General features: G+C 35.9%; 1 protein-coding gene across 1 annotated transcript in view; it reads left to right on the forward strand.

Annotated features, from left to right (window-relative positions):
* TASP1 (taspase 1) overlaps positions 1-22202 on the forward strand; it is a 96467-nt gene that overhangs the window by 54684 nt on the left and 19581 nt on the right. The window contains 1 exon segment of the mRNA XM_026094684.2: positions 9139-9249. Within this exon segment, the coding sequence (XP_025950469.2) occupies positions 9139-9249 (111 nt within the window).

Here is a 22202-nt window from a genome sequence, read left to right on the forward strand (position 1 = left end):
TACAGTAATTTTGCAGGCAGATCTTGGATCCTGAATAGACTGTTTGAACTAAATTATGTGAGATAGCTACGATACAGTTAATCTCTTCATAGAAATATGTATTATCCATCAAAAGCAGTCTGGTCCTTGGATTTGGGAATTAATAGGTAATTTAATGCATCACAGATAAAGCAGCTGTGTGTGGAAAAGACTTATGTCATTGTTGCAGTGAACCAGAGAGTTAGAGGAAGCAAGATGTCTATCTCCAGACAGAGGAGTGTTTACCTCTGAAGTGAATGCTGCCGAGAACTCAGGTGCTGAGTCCAGATGGCTTTTGGAGGCTTCAGGGCTGTAGGATGTGGTGTCTGAACTTGCTATCACCACACGGCTGAGTGCAGAGAGGGAGCAACAGTCGGGGATGATTTGCGGGACTGGTAGCATTAAGAACTATGGAAAGCAGTCAATTAAATCAGTACAACAGTGTTCAAAGCTGAGGGCTTAAGTACAAAATAATCAGAATGCTTGTTTGAGTTGCCTTCAGAAGGGTTGTTCTGAAGCAGAACTGGATGCCAACAATCAAAGAATGCTTATTGCCTCTTGACATTTTAGTTGGACTTAATATATTGTGAGCCTGAAGTTGCATTGACTTTTTAAAATTGATACTTTTCTGTGTAAGGCGTACTGCTCATACAGCTGTGTGTTCATAACCTGGGGCACGAGCCAACCATGCCAGGAGAAAATGCACTACTGTCTCCTTCTCTGAATAGTTAGTCCCACTCCTTTTGTAATACCTTACCCAAATTACTTTAACTGGATGCAAGGGTGTAAAATGAAATCAGGATTGTGGCAAACTGAACTCTGTTTTTATGTCTTAAACATTTGTCTGTGGTTGGGAAGAAAATGATTGTGTACAATTTAGTTAGCTAGTACATAAGCTGCCATCTAATTTGCTTAATTTTGTAAATTTTATATGGTAAGTGATATAGTTTGGAAAGGTGTAATGTTTCTACAAAGAAATCAATAGCAACCTAACTTTTGCTGAAGGCCTAGGTAAAAAAAGTAGTTTGTTTTTTTTCCCTTTTCCATTTAAGTGAAATTAATCTTTCAAAATATACTAAATATGAAGAAGAATGTAAAATACAAACATCCATTTTTAATGGAACTAGAGTTTTTCTTTATTCTGACTATTTTCTCTGAGAGGTACATCTTAAATTATGTTCATGATAATAGTGAATGATTCAGTGATATGTCAAATTTTAACTATTTAATCTTTTTTCTGTCTATAAAATTGTAGAAATGCTGGACCTGTTGCTCTTCAGAGTGATGTTAGTTTACTTTGCCCATATTAAATATTTAAGGCTGTTTTGCAGAGAAGCTGTTTTCCCACCTTTCCTCAGAGAATGTGGTTTGTACAGAGTTTGTCCTGATGTTGAATATATCTTTTGTTGTCTTTGTGAAACCTACTCGACTTTACTGAAGTTATGACGGTCTGAAAAATTTTAGTTTGCATATTCTTAGGAGGTATTTGTTAGTTTGGAAGTTAAATCATCTAAGAATTTTCTGTCCTCAACAAGAATGCTCTGTTGATCCCTCTTTATGAATTGTACAGGACTTTATTTGCAGGTGTTCTTCCTGGCAGCAGGTCAGTAGATTAAAAATTTCTCTGGCTAGCTTGTAGGCAAGCTGAAGGGAAAAACAGCAGCTGATAGGAGTAAAAAAAGCTAAGAATTATGCAACTTTCATTCAGTACTGTAGTGCCTTATGCTAAACTTCAGAATTCTATGTCTTTTCAATAGTAGAATTTACAACCAGAAATGTTCTTTAAATTTTTATTCTAGTATGTAAAAACTAACTGTATCAGTATCTCGCCAGCCAAATATTTTTATTTTACTTTATTTTTTAATAACATTGACTTGTTAGTTTTTAGTCAGCTCTTTCTAGAGATGCTGGTAATAACAAAGAGAGCTTACTAAAATACCGGCTTTCATTCTGTTTCCATTAGGCGTAACTAGAAGCTACTTGAGGGAATAAAGCAGAAATGGTACAGTCTTGTAATTTGTTAGTTGATACTTCTCTTCTAGGCACTTATATTCAACTAAAAGTAATATCAGAATCAAAATAACTTAACATGGCCAGGTTCAGACTTTGCTGCATGAAATAGATACTGAAATACAGATAACCTATAATTTCTATCTTTAGTGTCTGAAAAGAGAAGAGTCATACTTTGGCAGTGGATTAAACTAGATTAATTTTTCCATTCTCAGATGAATGTGAGTAATACAAGTTTCCATTTCGTACTCCTTTAAAACAAGTTCCAACACTTTGTGTTGAGGTACCGAACATTTCAATAGCTAGACAGGCTCCGGCAGCTTGTCAAAACCCCATAAGCTCTCCGCTTACGGCTTGCAGAAAGCAAGCTAGATTTTCATTTCTCCTTCCATTCAACAGGAGTTTCTTTCATGTCTGAAAATTGAAAACGCGTGTTTTTCAGTGTGGTGCATGGATGTGTGTGTGCCCTCTGGCGCACCTGTTTCTAATTTCCTGACTTGAAAGCATCTCCCATCAAAAGAAGCAGAAAAACAATTTCTTTCTGACACGCTGCTCAGAGGCCCTTGCTTTGCAGAAGGTCGTCCTTTCGTTTGCCATCTTGGTTCCATTGGCGGAGTGTTATGAGATGCAGAGCTCACATTGTATGGGACGTTCGGCTTATATTGTGTTGGGTTCTTTCCCCTCTTGTTGCGGTTATTTTAACCCTTAAAAATCTACTAGAGAAGACACTATGTTGAGGAAAAGACAGTAATGTAGTCCTGAGTTTCTTACATGAAGCTCAAATTAAGGACCAAAGTCCTTAGCAAGTTGAGGTTTGTATAACCTATGACCTAAGTAGAGTATCAGTTACTCTTTGATACAGAAAGTTGGTTATTCAAATTTAAGTATTATAGCTCAGGTTTCTAACTTTTCAGGTGTGCAGTTTAAAATAGTATCCAATTTAATAGCTGAAAATCAAAGGTGTTACAATCTTGAAGACTAATAATTGGGCTGATGTGAAAGTTGGGTATAGGCTAGCTAGTAAATGGCTTGCTACAGAATAATATAGCTATTAACTATAAAAGAACAATGAGGAAGCAAAAATACAAATTTTGAAGCTCTAGCCTTCATGTTACTGATTTGTCTGTTTTCTTCGCTCGGCAGCTGATATTTCCACAGGTAGCATCGGGACTGTCCTCCATAGCTACTGTGCTCCAGCACGTACCTATCCCTTGGTATGCTATAGAATTACACTGGTTTCACTTACTGACAGGTGAAATGGGACAAAACTTTCAAAAAGCCTGAAAGGTCAAAAACCCTTGTATGCATGCAGTTAAATAGTACTTGAAGTGCAAGGAGTTGGCCTGGCTCTACTAGTAGTTCATATGCTCATAAAAGCTGATTTTTCTAAGCTGTGTTCATTACTAATATGATGTACTTAGGTAGCTTTATGGACTATAACAAAAAAAATTCTCAAAAATGTAAATGGATAGGTAAGGTGCGCAGTTCAAATTTATGTCTGCTAGGGTAATCATATGCAGCCTTGATACACGTCTTGTGTACAAGACGTGATACACGTCAGGTACAAAAGAGCTGCTTTATTGAATATCTGCCCAATATTGGAATTATGAGTGACAGTGGGAAAACTATTTTAATTTGTCAGCACAGAAACAGGTTTCTGTGATTAGTTCCTCTCTTTCATAACTGTGCAGTAAGGCACGAATCTCACTTGTTTGCAGCACTGTACTACCTAACAGATACTTCTGCTTTGCCTACTCTGTGATTCACTGAAGAACAGTGTCTGGTGTGTGGGGCATGGAGTGGAGGAAGAACCACTGTGCTGTGCTCAAAACTTAAAAATACCTGTTGTGGGGCTTTGTGCTTTTCTGTGCTCTTTTTTGGTGAAGAGGTAACTTGAGAGGACCAGTCATATGTATATAAATGTTAAGTTATAATAGGATAACAGAAGAAAAAGAGATTACAGAAAAGGAGGTTGTAGCTTCCCAGATAGTTATTGTGGGGACCATGTTTGAATCAGGGAGGAGTGTCAGAGCTTGGAGTAGAAAAAGTGGTATTATTCTCAGGAATTACGTGGAAATACCCATAGAAGGGGGAAGTTGTATTTCACTGTTAGTCAGCTTTACATTTTGAAAGAAAACTCTATGTTAGAAGTGGTACTATGGCGTGATCCAAGACGATCTGTGTCTCTGAAAATTGGTTTTGATGCTTTCTATATGATCTGCAGGAATTAAGTGGTTTTTAGGCAGGGTAAGAAACTTCTAGTTGAAGAAAGTGTAACTTTATTAGTGACTATCGAGCCTCACCCTTGCTGACTTCCCTTGTCATAGGAGCCTGTTCCTGCCATGTGCCTCAGGAGCCTTTAGGTATCTGTTTTTTAAGCTTATTTCTTTAACCTAGGATGCTAGAAGTTTGCTTTGCAAAATGAAAACAGAGATTCTTGCCTAATCCCATGAAGTCAGGAACCAGTATTATGAGGGAATGACTCCTCTCCCTAGAGATATATTTGGATTGCTTGTGTTATATTAGCTATTTTTAGAGTATTGCAATAGTCAAATAGAAATGCATCAGCCAGTTAATATCGCTACAATTTCTCCTTCAAGCTGGACTTTTTCTTTTTCCCCTTTTCCTCTTTTTTCCCCTTTTCCTCTTTTTTCCCCTTTTCCTCTTTTTTCCCCTTTTCTTCTTTTTTTTGCTTCCCCTCCCCCTTGCTCCTCTCTTTTTTCTCCCCTTTCTCTTTTCTTAATTTGGAGTTAGGAAAATATTCTAAATTTGCATCAAGATACTAGTCTGAATCTGTCTTTTAGTTTTTTTTCATTTATCAAAATAGAATATCCTTTTCCCGTAGAAACATTGCTCACTTTGCCAGTAATGATCCTAAAGAAGGATCACTTGCTTCTGCAGACATGGGCAACAGCAGTTACAACCATAATATTTTTGTCAGATGGTGGGTTACAAGTAGGCAAGACTATGTTGCACGATGTTACTGTGCTAGGAAAATAATTTTGTTACTATATGAAACAGGTTACTCATTAAGAAGCATGAGGTTAACCCAGCAAATTTTTGTGTTCCAGACAGTCATCTCTGTTTGGCTCACTCTTGTGTGAAGGTTTATGGAAGCTTTGGTCTGTCACTGCGAAGTGTTTGAGATAGAACAAACTTCAGGTTACTGAAAAAATCATCATCCTAACTGGGAAAGGAAAATAAAATGATTTAAACTCTGTTTACAGTAAGGTTACTAAAACAAGCTTAGTTGGACTTTACTTGAGAATTCTTGCTGGGAGTCCCCTTTGGTTTGATTTAACTATTATACAGTAAAAAACTGCAAAGTTTCACCATATAGCTAAATGGAGCATAATGTGAAATAGGTGAGCAAATGAGTAAAATCTACATTTTCTCTAGCTTATGTAACTGATTTGGAAATCTGTTAAAGTAGCTTTGATTGTTGTTACTGTTTTCATTCAAGTTAAATCAAATTTTTCAGAAGTTGGCTAATGCTGGTGGTTAGGATACAAGTGAATGGAACTATAAATTTGAACCCACAACTTTATATTGTAAGTTACAAATCAGGTTTGGATTGCTGTAATTGTGTGTGCACTTATTTTTTGTCTAGCCCTAATATTGTCTACAGTGTTTTACCAACTTGAGACTATAGAGATCCTAGCTAAGCCTGCAGACAATTTACACTCCAAGATTTGCTTCTAACTTGAGATAACAGTAAGTGTAAGTCTATTGGAATAATTATGGTAATTCTTTTCTGCAGCCTTTATCTGCTCAAAAGTGTGAAACACTGCACAGTTTTTTTTCTTGTTAAAAAATAGCTGTTCCTACATTGAAAACTGAAGTAACAATTTTTTCTTTTCAAAAGCGGGGGTGGTGCAGTGGGAGATTATTTTTATTAGTTATCAGTCCCTGCAGATTGCTGGCATGTGATGTGCTGAAAGATTTTTACATGCACTGCCAGCAGCAGTCAGTAAGTTTACTGCCTTATACGTTGACATAAGTATGACAAAAAGAAATCACTTTGTCTGTGGGGATGTAGAGATGTGTGATGTGTTAGTAGAATTGAAGGCTGCTTTCCTTGTGGTTGATCCTGGATCACAGCAGTGGGCTGCAGCTGTTCTTAACCCATTTTAAGCTTTCCGTCAATTTTTTTTTTTTTTTTGTAGAAGACTTGATGTTATGGGAACTCTTCAATAAGTCATTCTCTAGGGGGAAAATATGATTATACATCATGCTAAAAACGGCTATTGTCTTTTTGATGCCAATTTAGGAATTACTTAAAAATTCTGAAATAGTAACATCTGTTTTTATTGCAACTTAGAGATGCATAGGCCCACTCTGATTTTTGTTACTCATTTGCTTGACTCACTTTCTGAATTCAATACTTCTTACCTTACATAGGGTATAAATTTTACCTTTAAAGGTGTTACAGGTTTTGCTCAAGAACAAATCAACTTCCAAATTTTTTACTGGAGCATATTCTTTTTTTAGTTTTATTCTTTATGGCTATATTTCATAATGATGAAATTCTTTTAGTAAAAAAAGTGGTAGCTGTGTTGTGGTCTATGGGCAAACTGCATCTTGCAGTCTTTGTGGGTTTTGCATGTTTTTTTGCATTATTTTGTCTTGTATAAATATTAGATATCTCTCAATTACATTGTGCACAAAAGCTTTCTGGCATGGAAGCAATGAGGCAAAAAATAGATGCTCCTGCAAGCAGCTGTTGAGGGCACTGTCTTGCATGGTCTTGTAGAAGATAATATCCTTCTAACCAGGAGGCTTTTCTCAATAATTTGAGAGGTTGACAATCTCTACAAAAACACTTTTTCTTGTGTTCTCAAGAACTGCTTCCCTTTGCTGTGTAATTGTTGTAATATTTTAGCTCTTTTATTTCCCTCTAAATTTACAACTGGTTTTTACTCAATCTGTTTGCTCTACAAGATATTTTTTTGTCTTTCTGTTGTCTCAACAGTATGTAGATTCAATGCTAAAGTAGCCTGCTTCAAATGCTTCAGTTTAACTGAATTGTATTAACGCCCCTTAGAAGGAGTGCCTAACTGACGACTAAGGTGTTTGGTTATTGAAGATAGCAAGCTTTTGGGACAAGCGTACACAGCTTTTCAGTAGTCTGATTCTTGGGCTTATTCTTTGACTTTTAATGCATGCATAATGCTCCATAGGGCTTTTTGTTGTCTTTTTAATCATGGAAATGGGGTGGGGAGGTTGAAGAGAATCTCTTTTTCTGATGTTTTAGCAGTCTTGGAGGAACAGTGTTTGTAAAATTTTGCCTTTAAGGGGAAGGGTATCATTGTGTGATGTGTAATCAGAAAATAGATTCTTGGAGTAGGTTGTTGTATTAATTAGGACTTAAAAGTGGTGGCAAGAACAAGGAGCAAGTCTGTGACGAGCTCGAAGACACAGTACTAGACCTAAGTTGCCTGCATGGGTTTGTGCCGTGTAGTGCCCAAGCCAGTAAGTTCTCTAAACTCAGAATGTTGGGTCTGCACTGAGAAGAGACACACAGCAAGCTACACTGGAGCCAGTTTGGGTTGGATTTATTTATTAGTTCTTTCTTTGTGCCAGATCTAGGCTGGCTTCATCCGGAGTCACTCAGTTTTCTCTGTTCTGGCTTGCAAGTAATTCCAGTAAAGTGAAAGTTATCCGCAGAGACTGAGCTGCCTTTGTCTGAGGCCAGCTTAGGTCTGATGTCTTACTAACTCTAGCTCTTTGCCATATTAAAGCAGCTAGAGTGTTTCCAGTCATAAATTGTCTCTGGAAGCTGCAAAGATGTATTTATGCAGCTCTGCACTTGAGCTAAGTTCAACTGGATTATAACTGATTTCTGTATGGAGCCAGCACAGTGCTTGCATCTTTGTCATGGTTAATGAGAAATACATAGATGATTGGGAGTTGATGGTATATGACTTTTCTGTGTATATTCTGGAGTCTAAGGCAGTTTTAGGCCCTGGTATATTCTTAAGTTACAAGTCTGACCAAACTGCAATCACCTAAATGTAGATGATTAAAATCATTGTTCAGGTTTTTGTTTTTCCTAACTAGATAACGCGTTTCAGCTAAACTGGTGCTTGGTTAGATGTCTTCTATCTGGTTTATTGCTTATCTGCAGTGGAGGAAAAATGTCAACAAATGGAAGACAGTAGCGTAATGACTTTTGTATACATCCAGAAGGTATCATCAATGTATTTTCCTATCCAGGAAAACTTTGAGCAGATAAACATGCACCATACTGTTTCACCTCAGCCGTATGTCCCAAAGAATGTTGTGGGAACGGAAAAGAGCGCAGGAGAAAAGCAGCGGGCGTAAAGGCATTCCTACAGAGTAAAACACCAAAAACCTGATGACATGTTTGTCTTGCTCATTGACAGGTGTCAGGGGGTAGTTACAGAAAGCACTGAGGCAGTAAGTAGTTGTTTGCTGGAGTTTTTTGATTTCTTAAAGAAAAACTTAAAAATTCCTGTAATTTTTATCAGGAATCCGAAGAGCAGGAACCCCGTCAAAAAAGCATAGTTGTAGGTAAATTCACGTACTCCTTATTGATGAAAGGCTAAATCAGGTGGATTAAATAGCAGATGACATCATGCAAGGGAGTTGCTGGGGCATTATCTCTAGATATTCTTGGTTTAAAGATACAATTTTTATAAGATTAAGCTGTTAAAAAGATGGTATTTTATATAATGAACTGTGAATGTATACATTGGTCACGTGCTTTATGAGCTAATAATTAAGAAGTGCATCCAAGGATCATTCCTGTGAGAATCAAATAATCCACTTATTAGTCAGAGAAAATTGCAGGGTCTGGATAAAGATCACAAGTGAGAGACAGTCTTACTGTTTCTTCTTACTCTGTTGCTCTGTTTCTTCTCTCTTTACTTAATCCTTTTTGGTTTATGATGGTGCAGTAGAACTTCCAGCAAAGTTGTGAGAGAAACTGCTGGCATAGCTGAACTTTCTGGTGATTCTGTGTTGCTCTCTTAAAAAATATTTCATATATCTGTCACATACAGCTTTTTTCTTTTGCTTGTGATGTTGCAAAATAATTACTATTTTATAGCAATATCTATATTTTGATTATTCCTAATATTTCTGTAGGTTGTGGAGAGCACCTTGTACGAACCATACTGGCCAGAGAATGTTCATGTGCTTTGCAAACGGAAGATGCCCATCAAGCTCTCCTAGAGACTATGCAAAACAAATTTATTGGTAAGTATATGATCCAAGTTATGTAACACAGTACATAACATTATTTAAAATGCAAGTAACCATATTAAATAAAATTAAGATACTTATTTCTGTGATTTCTGTTAAAGCCTTATGTTGTAAGTTGGAGTTGGATTAGGTATTGCGTTACATCGAAAGAGTGTTAAATCAAAGTACAGAAGAGTATGGTAAGAAATCCAAAGGAAAACCCTTGGAACTGTCTCACTTGATATGTGAGTCATAGAATACTCAGGGAGGTTTGAAGGAAGAATTTCCTGACTGAATCACTGGCTGTGCTATACAGTTGCATGTTTTAGAACTGGTGGTTTAGCAGCATTAACAAAAATTATTCATCATGTGACCATTTTAAATATAACCCACTTTATGTTCTAGAGTGCTTTGGACAGACAGATTCTGAATTGCTATTTATGTGATGAAATTAATGTCTAGAAAATTGATGTAGTCTTCATTGAAGACTATTACAAGACAGATAGTGGATTTTTTTTCTTAATTTGAAAGGATTACACATGATTGCTTGTATTCCCATTATGCCTATTTAATTTTTTGTAAATACAGTTTTTTGTTTCTTCAAGTTATAATCAAAATGTGAATATGAAGTTTTATAAATACTTATATAAATATTAAGTTTGGAAGCATAGATTCCAGTGAGATTTCTGGCATATATGTTGACTTGCCTTGATTTGTTGGACAAAAATGTCTAACATTTTTGAAGCACAGTTTAAAGCTTTCACTCAATGGAGTGCAGTGTGAATATGCATTTTGCTGTGACTGTGTCTTTGTGTTCGTTGCTTCTTTGTGATATAGCCTCTGAAAGTGCTGTTTTAAAAAACTTCTTAATTATAATAAATTACCTGTCTACATCTCAGCCTAGTAACACTTGACAATAAGATTCTGTGGAGGTGTGTGTTCTGTCTAGGAATTCAAAGTTGTAGAGGGTGCTGGAAAAAGTGATAAATTGGCTAATCTGTCTGGGACCAGACCTGTAGCTAACTGCCACTAGAAGAAACCAGCCCTATAGGAAAGCATGCAGTAATCAGCTTTCTTAAATGTAGACAAACTGAAATTAGGATACTGAAGAGCATAGTTTGGGTTTCTTGTTTAAAAAGTGAAAATATACTAATGAATCTTGTGTTTCATCAAGGATACCTTGTGATCTTTTTCTCCTTTTGCAGTGCAATAGGTTTTGCAATTTCAAGTGAACTTATACTAATTTGAGAAAAATTGTAAATGAGATGTTGGGAGAATGTGAAATGAACAAGTACTAAAAGCTAAATAATGGTTCGTGTAGACTCTTAGATTTATATATCATTTCTTGAAACTTCATATTTAACCAGATTATCAGTGGTTGTTATGGAATTGTTAAAATGAAGCTAATTTTTTATGCTATCTAATGACTTTTTTGAAAGGAGAAAAGTAGTAGAATTGTTTCAAATCATGACCGAAATGTTCTGGAATGTTAACTAAATATTTAGAACAATCCTAGTGGAATAAAATGGGCTAAAATGACTACAGTTAAAAAATTAGTACCATTTTCACATTGTTTGTTCGCTGATTTGTAAAACTGTTATTTCAAGAGGTACATGCTTGTTTCACCTCAAATTACTTAGGATAGTGCTTTCATTCCGAAAAATGCTATGTGTGCACTCTTAGCTGTGAGGGCATATTTTAACTGTGACAATGAAATCATTAATAAACATTGCTAAAACAAGGCTGCAGATACTTACCCCTTCAGATACTTTTCTTCTTATTTGAATAAGAGAAAAGGTGGATCTTGCAGCTTGCCCAAAAGTCAGATGAAGTCGGAAATGTGTTGGTATTTTGGTCGTTTTTCCTAAAGCTCTAGTATCCACAGACACTTTTGACCTTCAGAATTTCTTGTGGATAACAGAAACACTTGTCTGCTGTTTTGTCAAACTTCATTTTTGTGCTGTTTTAATTAGAACTGAGAGGGACATATGCTTGCTTTTTTGGGCCTTGGTGTGGGAACCGCTGTCTTGGCAACCAATACTTTGCAATGTATTTATTTCAATTTATGATGTTGAATCTATCTTAAACTCCGTTTCTGACAGCATTATGTTTGATCGTTTGAGGAGAAGCCCTCTTCATGTTGGAAGGTTGCACTTGATAATCTACTATTGTATTTCAGTCATTTCTAGGTGCTGTAAAAATGCAGAACAAAATAATTGCAATATATTCCCCAAAGAGATTATAATCTAAGTAGCATCATTGTAACTTTGTATATTTAATCACTTATTCTAGTGCATAGCAGCACACCATCAGGGACTTATATACCCCAGAAGAGCCTTTAGAAAGGATTTATGCATGTGAGAACGTCACTGATTTGCAGTACTACTTTGAAATTGTGTGAATGTGACCTAAATTCAGGAAGATAAGTTCTTTTAGTCTATACTCTCTAAATCTATAGTACAGTCTATTGTTATAGGGATACTAAAGAAAATACAAATTGTACATATTCTTATCTGATTTCATGTTAACACAGACAAAAAAAGAGAAAGCTACTGCCAAAGTAATTCTTTAATAATACTTCATAAAAGCTAGCTGGTAGAAGACCAAAAAGTGCAAGAAATATTTAAGGTAATTGAGTAGGGAAAACTTATACCTCAAGGTTGCTAGGGTTTTTGTGTTTTCTTTCTTTCTTTCAGTAACTGCTAGCGGAAGCGCAGTTGTTCTCTTAGTGTTCCTCCTGGTAAGAATATTTTTAATGTGATCAACCAGCTGTTTTGACTCTTTTTCTTTTTTTTTTTTTTTTTTTTTTTTTTAGGTTGAATATGTTTTACTACACATTGGTAAAGCAGTTGTTTTGATTTTAAATGTGAGCTGCTAGTGTGGCATATATGTATTATATATATAAAATTTGTTTTCTTTGCTTTAAATGCTTGCATTGGACTTACGAACATATTGAATGTTGCTAAGCTTTTTGTGGTATACCTGGAACTATCAATTGCAGGATAGTGGAGGATAAGTGAGAAAACTGGAAATGATTAAAGATCTTTCAAAACTTGCAGAGACATAAGTGAAAAGAGATGAGAGACAGTATCAAAATGGTTGTTTTAATGTTAAGAAAATATGAAGAAAATTGTTTTATAATTCCCTTTTATAATTTCACCTTTGAGTGATGGATTTTACTCATATTTTTAAAAACTTACTACTGCGGGTTTTTCATATCTGACAGTTGAGATATGTATTGCCTTCCCACAGTAGTACTTTGGGGCAGTGGTGAAGGAAGAGGAAAGATACGCCCACCTTTTTGTGTAAATGGACTGCTTAAATTCTGTGTCTTGATTAGAAAGAATAAACTCGAGTTTGTCCTCAGTTGCCCTTGAATGAAGACTGATTGAGGAAACCTCAAAGTCCAGATAAAACTTGCTGTTTACATGTGACATGTACTAGAAAATTTTATAGCCAGTGGTGTAATTTTGCGAGATCTTGGAAATTCTGAAGACAAAATGCGAAGTTATTTCTTGCTAATATAAGCAAAGAGTTGAAAAATGCATTACACTGTTAGGCTTATACTAAGGAGCTTTGTGAATTTTCATACAAGTTGATGTGCTAGTTGGTATCTTAGGATGTATGGTTTGATGCAGGACTTCTTACAATAGTGAAACAACTGGATAACACAGGCTAGCAGCCTGCTTGCTGATGGTATGGATTATGTCCTTGATACTCTTTCTTAAATTTGGTCGTGTTAAACTTTTGCTAGAACTACAATAGACCAAGCCAAAAAAAAAAAAAAAATTAACAAAGGGGAGCTTGAATGGTTAGGCAGAAGTCAGTGTGACTTACTTGTCCTGGAGGGGGGGACATCTGATTTTGATGGCTTTTGCCATCAGATTGGTGCTTCCTGTTTACAGAACTCTTCACATCTCCAGAGAGCCCTGGAAATCCTTCCTGCTGAGGAATGCCTGGCTTAAACAGTGAGAGCTGTTTAAACAGCAGGTGACGAACAAACTAATGGCAGATGTGCTCCTCTCATCCTTTCTGAGAGTCAGTTTATTATGGATAATGCGCAATTGATGGTTGAATTGGAGGTGAGAGAAATTAAGTTTAGACTTTTTTGCAAATTGGGATCAATATCTTTAGAAGAAGAAGAATGCTGAAGGCTTGGTGCACAGGGCAAGAATGATGTTCGGTAAACACAAACACCTTTCATACAGAAGAACAGAGGATTTTTGTTACTCATCATTCCTTTGAAATGTGGCCAAGTTTGTGGAATGTAGACTTAGAGTAAATGTTTGTGTCATCTCACTGGCGGGAAATCTAGGCTGTTAACAATGGCCGTGTTAGGAACTGTAGTTTAAAACTCCTGGTAAAGTATTAAAAATAAGGATCTGAAAGACACAGATGGAATCTGCTATTCTGTCCTTTAGAGGAAAAATGTTTTTAAATCTCTCTATTCTTGTTTTTTTTTTTTTTAATTATACTTCAATTCACATATGAACAAGGTCTGCTATTGCTTATTTTTACTAGAAAACCGTTTTCTGTTAGTTTTAGGGAAATCAGTAGAAAACAAAACTAAATTTAAAGGCGGGTTCAAGCTGAAGCCAAGGTCTTAAGTTCTTGCAAGATTTAGATTCTTTCCAGAATGTGGAACAAAGAGAGCAATGGATAATCTCTCAGTGAAGGAAGATATTCAGCACCTAATTTCTTTCTTTCTTTCTTTCTTTCTTTCTTTTTTTTTTTTTTTTTTTTTTTTTTTTTTTTTTTTTTTTGCTTAGCCTTTCGTTATGATATTGTCATCTCATTGGAGAGATGTGGCAGTATTTGAGAGAGTAGTTCCAAAAATATTTATAGTTCCTGGGAAGCACCCACCTGATTTTAGAAGTAGAGTCTGCTAAGATCAGTTATTTGGCCTAATGTTCATGGATGATCATTGCAAAGAGAAAAGCTGAAGCATGCAATGACTTGCATACCAATGTCGTGAAGACAGATGTCTTGAGAAGCCTCAGGCTTTCTCCAGTTTGTCCTGTCGTACTGGACAGTGCTGTGATACAGCAGTGCTGCGATGCTATTTATGCCCTAGTTGGCTTGCGGGGAAGAGTATGCTGATTGACCGACCGTCTGTCTGCTTCCAATACTACGCATAACAACTGTGTGCTACCTCCTTTCCTTCAGTGGGGGTAATAAGTTGGATTTTTCTTCTCTACCCAGTTACTAATTCGCACTGCATATGCAGGAGTCTAGTTATTTTTGAAGCCTCCCCTCCACGTTGTTATCCAGCCAATAGGTTGAAAAGGTTATTTGGGATGAGGAGGCTGCCTAGTGGAAAGATAGTGCAGTTGCAGGAATTTAATTTCCCTAGGAAACCAATGTGGAAAGAAATCACCCGAAACCTGTTTCCTGTGTCCCTTGAGTATGATCTTGGGCACATGAAGTATCTGAATTTTCAAGAAATCTTGTAATTAGAGGAAGATTGGCCTAAAATGACCTAACACTCTGAAATGAAGAACCTGGTTAACTCTAATTCTTAGGAATTTATATAGCCAAAAGGTGATGTTATCCTGTGCCAGAAAAAACTTTGCTAGGAGGAAAGAATGGTGTAAGAGTATCAGTTGTATTACACTGATGAAAATGCAAACTACATTTCTTTGTCCTTTCTTTTACTAACATACCTTCTGTGTGTGTGAGACGCTGCACAGATACAACTTTACAGCCATTTGTCTGTCTCTATAGTACCATGTGTTACACATGTACGTACATACAAGTGCCTGGGCATAAATATACATACATATGAGTCTTACATCTTTGGGAAAAAAGAAACATTTTTTTTTTTATAACTTACCATACAGGCAGTCATGTTTGAAATCCATTTTTCTTTCTTACGAATGCCGGTTAAAAGTATATTTGTACTGTTAATGGTCATACTGTTTACAGCTGCTAATCAAATTTAGAAAAAATATTTTTATCCAAGCTCATAGTCATAAGGATATCTATTCTGTACAGTACGTGTGAAATGTGCTTTGTTAGTAATTCCTTGATCATAGTACCATAAGCAAAGTATTATTCTGGCTTCTATCAAAAACTAGCAAACCTAAGTCTAGCAAATATATTTGTTGTTCTTAAAACACATTTGTGTGGGAATTCTTTCTTTGTAATTGTTGTTGTGTCAATAGCATGAAGTATAGTAGCTATAAGCAATTTGCAAACTACAAAGACTTAACCATGGTTTTGAACATTTCAAGTGTAACTTAACCTATAGCTCAAATGAAAGTTTCCTGCTATTTAGTTATTTTTTATGGTGATTGAAAGAAAAGCAAATTTTGTGTAACTTCCTCAGCTGAGCTATCACTTTCTGCAGATTGTTGCGGAAGGGTAGTTTATAACAGAATGATAAAACTGAAACATTCTCTTGTAGAAATATCGTGCCAAATACCTCTCTTGGGAGAAGGAGTTTGGACAATTGGGAATCACAGAACACGAAATTCCCACTTATGGGTTATGCTGGTTGGTGGCCTCAAGCAACTTTGGGACTGCCAGTGACTGCCGTTACACAGTTTGCTACTTTCTGTAGTGAGGTGCTGTATAACTCTAAGCTTTGTACTGTCCTTGGTGGTTTGGTGGTGGGGGAACCACGCTGTGGGAGCATTCTTCTCCCTTTCCCCTGGGAGACCGAAAATTGAGAAAAGAATGAAGTGATCCCAAAGTTTCATAGACTATATATCATCTAGTTTAGTAAGAATTTGCTAAGACCATTATTTCATTACTTTTAAGTTTTGAAAAGCTTGTGTTTGATGGTAGACAGAGTTGAAGAGGGCTCTTCATTATTGGTAGATTAAAAACCAACTGAAAAAATAACCCAACGTGTTGATATTATACCAGGGTTTGTCTGGGTCCTGGCTGTGTTTCTCCCTGCAAGAACATTGGGATTTTGGGGGGCAGCACTGTCCTCAGTTGTTTAATTTCTTGAAATCTTACCTGTAAAGTTTGAAAGTACAGGTGTTTTTCTTACGGCTTCTTTAAAAGTCAACCTTCCTTTAAACAGATGTTTCAAATCATTTATTTATCATAAAATATAAAGATCTCTGATTCCAGACACTTGTGCTTAAACATTTAACAAATAATGTTGCATGAAATTAAAAGCAGGCTTCATTTATTGCTCATATATTCCTCTAACGTTTATTGAAAATGTTAGCTCGAAGTTTAGCCTGACTCATAGCAGAAGCGGGGAGCAGCAAACAGCTTCGCTTTAAACATGTTCTGTACAAGAGCTGACAAAGTCCAGTGACATGGGTGGACTGCAGATTACTGGTCAGAAAAGATCTGAATTTCACTCGTAATACAGCACATAAAGATTTAAAACTGTTTAGTTGCACTTTGTTAAAAGTGGGTAAAGCACTGAACTGCTTACACCACTCCACTGTAAATGTTTGGACTGAAGTTCTGAAGCCTCTGAAAACGACTATGAGCAGTGCAGCCGGTAATGGTTTCTCTGCTGGGGAAGAGTATGAAACATCTGATGAACAGCTGGTTAGTCCTTTAGCTGGTTAAATATAAATACAACACTTCTTTTACAGTTTCGTCTCAAATCTGTGCTAGGCTGGATCCGTCCAGTAGCTCCAAATGCAAAAAAGTAGGGGAATTGGAAATGAGTGATTTGTAGTGCTCCCACGCTCTGAGGGGGAATCGTAATCATGGGAGCAGTTTAACTTGGAGGAAACGTAGAACAAAAGTTGTTCTTTACTTGCAGGTGTAGTTCCTCCAGAACAGGGCTGAATGTTGAGGCCAGTATTTGCCTTAACATTTGTGAAATTTGTGTGTTGTGAGGCTGAAACTGAGTCATGATGCTCGGTTACGGCTGCTCTTGCAGAACTCGATCGGATCAGTGAATGCGGCGTTGCCATGAAGATCTGTTTGCTTATTTTTAAGAGACCATTATTATAGATTAATAAGCTACAAAATACATAAATAAAAACTTTGTTAATACTTTCCACATGACATATAGCAATAACAGAGGGAAATGTGTTTGTAAAACAAATTTGTTTTGTAAAACAGTGTTTGTTACTAGGGAGGGGTGAGGACTAAAACTGAAAGCTTTGGGGATTTTTCTCCCCCTTCTCCCTGGTGTGGACCGACAGTCAGTGCTAACGTTACTAGCTAATGCCGTAGTTCTTCAGGTTTGGCTTTTTCATTGCCAAATTCTTCCATATTATGTAAATAGGGAGGAACAATGAATTTCCTGAGACTTAAACCAGTATTATTAAAAGCCCAGGTTTTTGTAGTTTTATCATTAGCAAGCTGTTAGCGCAAAGATTTGTCTGGCAATTATATTTAATTGCAGTAAAAAATACATTTTCAACTAGAAGGTATATTTTAATTTTTATTGAATTCTTAATTGTATAGCAAGATCACTTTTAGGAAGGCAGAGCAAGCAAAAATGATGCAGGAACAGGGAGCCAAATTATTTTCTCCTTCTAATGAGAAACCATTATGACTTTAATATACATAGCAAAATTGCAGGTACACCTTTTGCTTTCCATTTGAATACTAATTAAATGTAATGTATATGAAAAAATGCAAATACTTACACTGTTACTTTTGTATAGAAGTCTGTACTACTCTTTCTTCTTCTCGATGGCTTGGCTATAACAAAAGGGTTTTAAGAACAAATTTAATGAAATATGTTCCTAACCTTTGAATTCACGAGGTTTTGAGAATGCTCAAATTAGATCCTGTGTACATTGCATGGATTTAGTTTAGCAATGAAGCATGATATTTTTTGTGCCTTTGTTTTGACAGGTTTAATAATGGATGCATACTATTCAGCTGTCTAGTATTCTGCTTAATACAGAACTATTTGTTTACACTGTATTCTGTGTTAAAATACATTCTTTAGCATAACTGTAATCCCCAGTAATAAGTCTGCATAGTCAAAAAATCTTTGTTTTAAAAAACATTTTAAAAAGTGAATTCCTCTTTTCATTTTTTTAATTGCTTTAATTGGGTGAATAAAAAGCTTTCTCTTGTTTTAAAGAATGTGCCATTTAGCATGTATTTAATTTGGTTTAGAGGATGATTTTTAAGGGGAGAGAAACAGTCTCTCTGAATTTACTGTAGTGACTGTAGTATTTCTATTGTAAACAACTGTTTTTTACTGCCACCATTTAGACATTAATTCCCCGCTACTAGTTACTCTAAGCCATGTTACTCATTTCTGTATCAGCCCAGTACTACTGTTATGTTTGATCCTTACAAAGTTGGTATGGTAGGGCCTGGTCTAGTTTGGGGCTCTGTGCATTATTGCAAGAAGTTTAAAAATAAAAAAAAAAATAAAATAAAAATAAAAAGAAGTTCGGCCAAACTTGTGTTATTCTCAAGGAAGCTAGTCTGCTTTGCTTATCTGGTGTGTTTTAGGATTGCTAAAGATAAAAGTATACTTTTCCATGCTTTTATTATGGACACTGCTACTAAATTAGTCCTGGTTTTGAATTTCTTAGTTGAAATGACAGTAGAGTGACAATTTGTTTCAGCAGAGGCTGAATTAATGCAGTTAATTTTCTAGGTATTGAGTATTAGGCACAGAATTCAGAGCCTTTGCGAACTGCTAGTGAAGCTTCCACAGAACGTAATCATTGAAGAAGTAACCTGGGTCAGCAAACACTTGTGTATATATTTAAGGCAATATGACTAAGTGTGTGTTTAAAGTGTGAAATGCTATAAATACCTGCAGAATTTGCATTTCCATGGTCTTAGTTGTGCATGTATAGGTAGTACATATCTTGGATGGAATTGTAAGCTTAAGAATTTCCCTTTTGTGCTTGAAGCTCAATTTTTAAATTATTTAAAAAAATTTTTTTAAAAAGGCTCATAAAAGACATAATCTGAGCAATTATTTTTCTCATTCTGAATTTGACTGAAAAGAATGCATCTTTTGTTTGTTTGTTTTTCATCTTTTAAATCTGAAAAATAGAGGAATAATGTTTCTGGACACAGACTGACCAGGAAAACCACAGGGCCAAAGTTACCATATCAGAGTAGTAGTATAGGGGAATGCCAACCTAATGGAAATGGTTATGGATTATGGCAGACTTTTCTAGAAAAAAAGTATGCAGTGTTTCTTCCCTTTTTTCTTTTTTTTTTTTTCCCCTACTGTGTAGGGTAAGTATATTGCACAGAAGAAAGTGTTATAACTCTGCCTAAGAATTCCAGTTAGTTTCCTGCAAAGAAATCCCTCCAAAAATGAAAGGAGTCTAATAAAAATGTAACGTTAAATGTTTTGCCGCTCTCTTTGCACAAGAAGAACTGTACAGCTACATCTTCTCTTTAAGCTTAAATAGAGACAGCATAGCATATGTGAGTTACTCAGGTTACTGAAAATTTGGTCAGGTGTTCATGAGACATAGCTGACAAAAATATTAGGAAAACAAAGATATTCGGGATTGGTTTATTTACAGACTTTTCTTTCATGCTCTCTTTCCTGAGTGTGGAAGGAAGAAAACCTCTGAAAAATAAATTATTAAGGCCTTGGAAGCATTTCTTGAACCAGAAGTTAATGGCATGAAGTCTGTAATCCAGTAGTTGCTATCTGTTTTTATGCACATTAGTACAGTCTTAGTGTTTGACTCTGGCCTAAAATGTGCTATCTGCCTCAAACATGGTTCATTTGCTGTGCTCTTGTGAAAGAGAATGTTCTTAACCATTCTAATTAATGAGATTACTAGTATTTTTGTCAGAACAATAAGATGATCATTGACAAGTCCAAGAAAGGGGGACAGAAATACTGCTTAGAAAAAAATCAAAACCTTTTTTGTCTATCTACAATGATTTTTCACCACAGCATAGCTCATAGCCTGGATAATTTATGCAATTCAGTATCAGATAAGATCTGCAGACCAAGTTCAGGTTAAGACAATTGTCTTTGAAGGACCTAAGTTTCTGAAATAAAGATTAAAGGATGCCTGTCTCCTACTAAGGAAAGCACTTTTTTTTTTTGTTCAGTTGTTTGTGGAAATCTGAACACACGCTTAGCTGGCGTTTAGTTAAGACAGTAGAAGTACAAAAGATGCACTTTACATCTTGGAAGGGCTGAAGTAGGAGACTTATGATTTGGATGGTGAAACTTTCCAACTTCCCAAGCCTGGCATTTCTATTTCTGTAATACATATTTTCCTATTTTATTATCTCGTACTGTGTGTTATGACTGGCTGTATTCTAGGTTCACAGGGCTTTCAGTTGCAGTAGATGGGTGGAAACACAGCAGGTGTGATCAGCACCTGGTAAGAGTTCCTGGGCAAAGCAAATAGTGCTTAAATGATGATACCTATGTTTGTATTAGGTCAAATAAGAGAATATTGTTTATTAAGCATGCTACATTTGTTATCTTCCTGCAATATGAACTTGTATTGTAATGACCACCTGGCTTTACTCCTGAACATGACTGCTCTTACCTTCAGAGAGAACATGGTAATACTTGCAGGTTTTCTTACAGTAAGACTTGAAGTCAGTTTTATTGTTAGTTGTGACAATTTGTCTTAAAGGAGTAATTGGAATCATGGGAACAGGTGTGGGCTGATCAAAGGAATCTTCTTGGGCGACTGGGCTGTAGATATGTCTTAAACTTCTTGTGGCTAGAAATACCTTTCACAGTGTCTCTGTGGTAGGTGTAGTGTATTAACTTATTTAAAAGAAAATATTTGAAAAGAAATACATGAAATGCATGTTGTAATTGTATATTCAGTTTCAAATTACATTTTGTTACAAATGTGCAGCTAGGATCTACTTGGACTTAAGTGCAAGAACAGACTTAATTTTGTGGCTCAAGACATTTAAGTCATATTTAAATCATACTGTTCTTTTTATATTTAAAACTATAGGAATCTCATTTCAAATTACAAACCAGAAAAAGAATGCTTAGATTTGATTCAGCTAGCTTTAAAACTTTCCCAGCTTCTGATAGAAGACTTTTTGTATCATATGTGTTAAATTAATGATAGAAAGCCACTTTTAAGAAGTAGGATGTGTTTTGGCTTTTCTGTTAATATTCATAAAACAGCAAGGAAAACTGTCATGGCAGTTTGCTCATTCTCTATACAAAGTGCTCATTGGGGAATATGAGCAAACTGTTGAAGTGACCCGAATTTGATTAATTTTTTTCATACGTGACCATCTTTATGTTAATTGTCATACAGAAGAAACTAAATATTAAAAGCCACTTGTTTCTTTTTAATTTGACAGTCCCCTTTTCATGATTATATCTTTCTTGATCCAGTAACAAATGGCTATGCACTCAAAAATTTAATTTCCAAATATTTTTATTAAATGCCACAGACTGCTGTGAATACTGCATGAAAAAAAGTACTTTATTTTCACTTGAACGGTCTGTGCTAAAGCAAAATTTCATGAAAAATTCTAATCTTCATTAGACTGGCTTGCCTGAAGGACGATGTTGGTACAGTTTATCTACTTTCTGTTTTGGAAGGGGGGGCTTCACCGGTGTGTGGCCTGCTGAGGTTTGCTCGGTCTCCTAGAGCAGTCTCAAATCAGAGTGCATATGGCTCCACCTGGCCAGGTTTTTCCATTTCCTCCTGTGTGAGCGATATTTGATCTGATATTAATGTGCTGAGAATTTATGAGTCATGCTGAATTCTGAGTTTCAAGTTTGAGATGTTCAGATATCTGTTGGCCACAGAAATAAAGCAATAGAAGCACAGAAGGTTCACATCATGTGGGTCTAAAATTTTTCTAATTCAGTTTTGCATTATTTCTCTAGAAAAGATGTGAAGGTGATCACAAAGTGATGAGCAAAGCTCATTATGTTTAAATATTTTTCCTGCTTTAGTTTGGTGTTTTCTTTATTATTTTGAATAAAATAATGAATATTCAAGCTTCCCTTTGAAAGCTGTCTTGGCAATTTTCAATGTTATCTTTGCCGATCATGCAATGAAAGTCTAAATTTTCATGAACCATGAAATGTCTTTAGA

This window comes from Dromaius novaehollandiae, chromosome 3 (assembly GCF_036370855.1).
Source record: "Dromaius novaehollandiae isolate bDroNov1 chromosome 3, bDroNov1.hap1, whole genome shotgun sequence".
Taxonomy (NCBI): Eukaryota; Metazoa; Chordata; class Aves; order Casuariiformes; family Dromaiidae; genus Dromaius; species Dromaius novaehollandiae.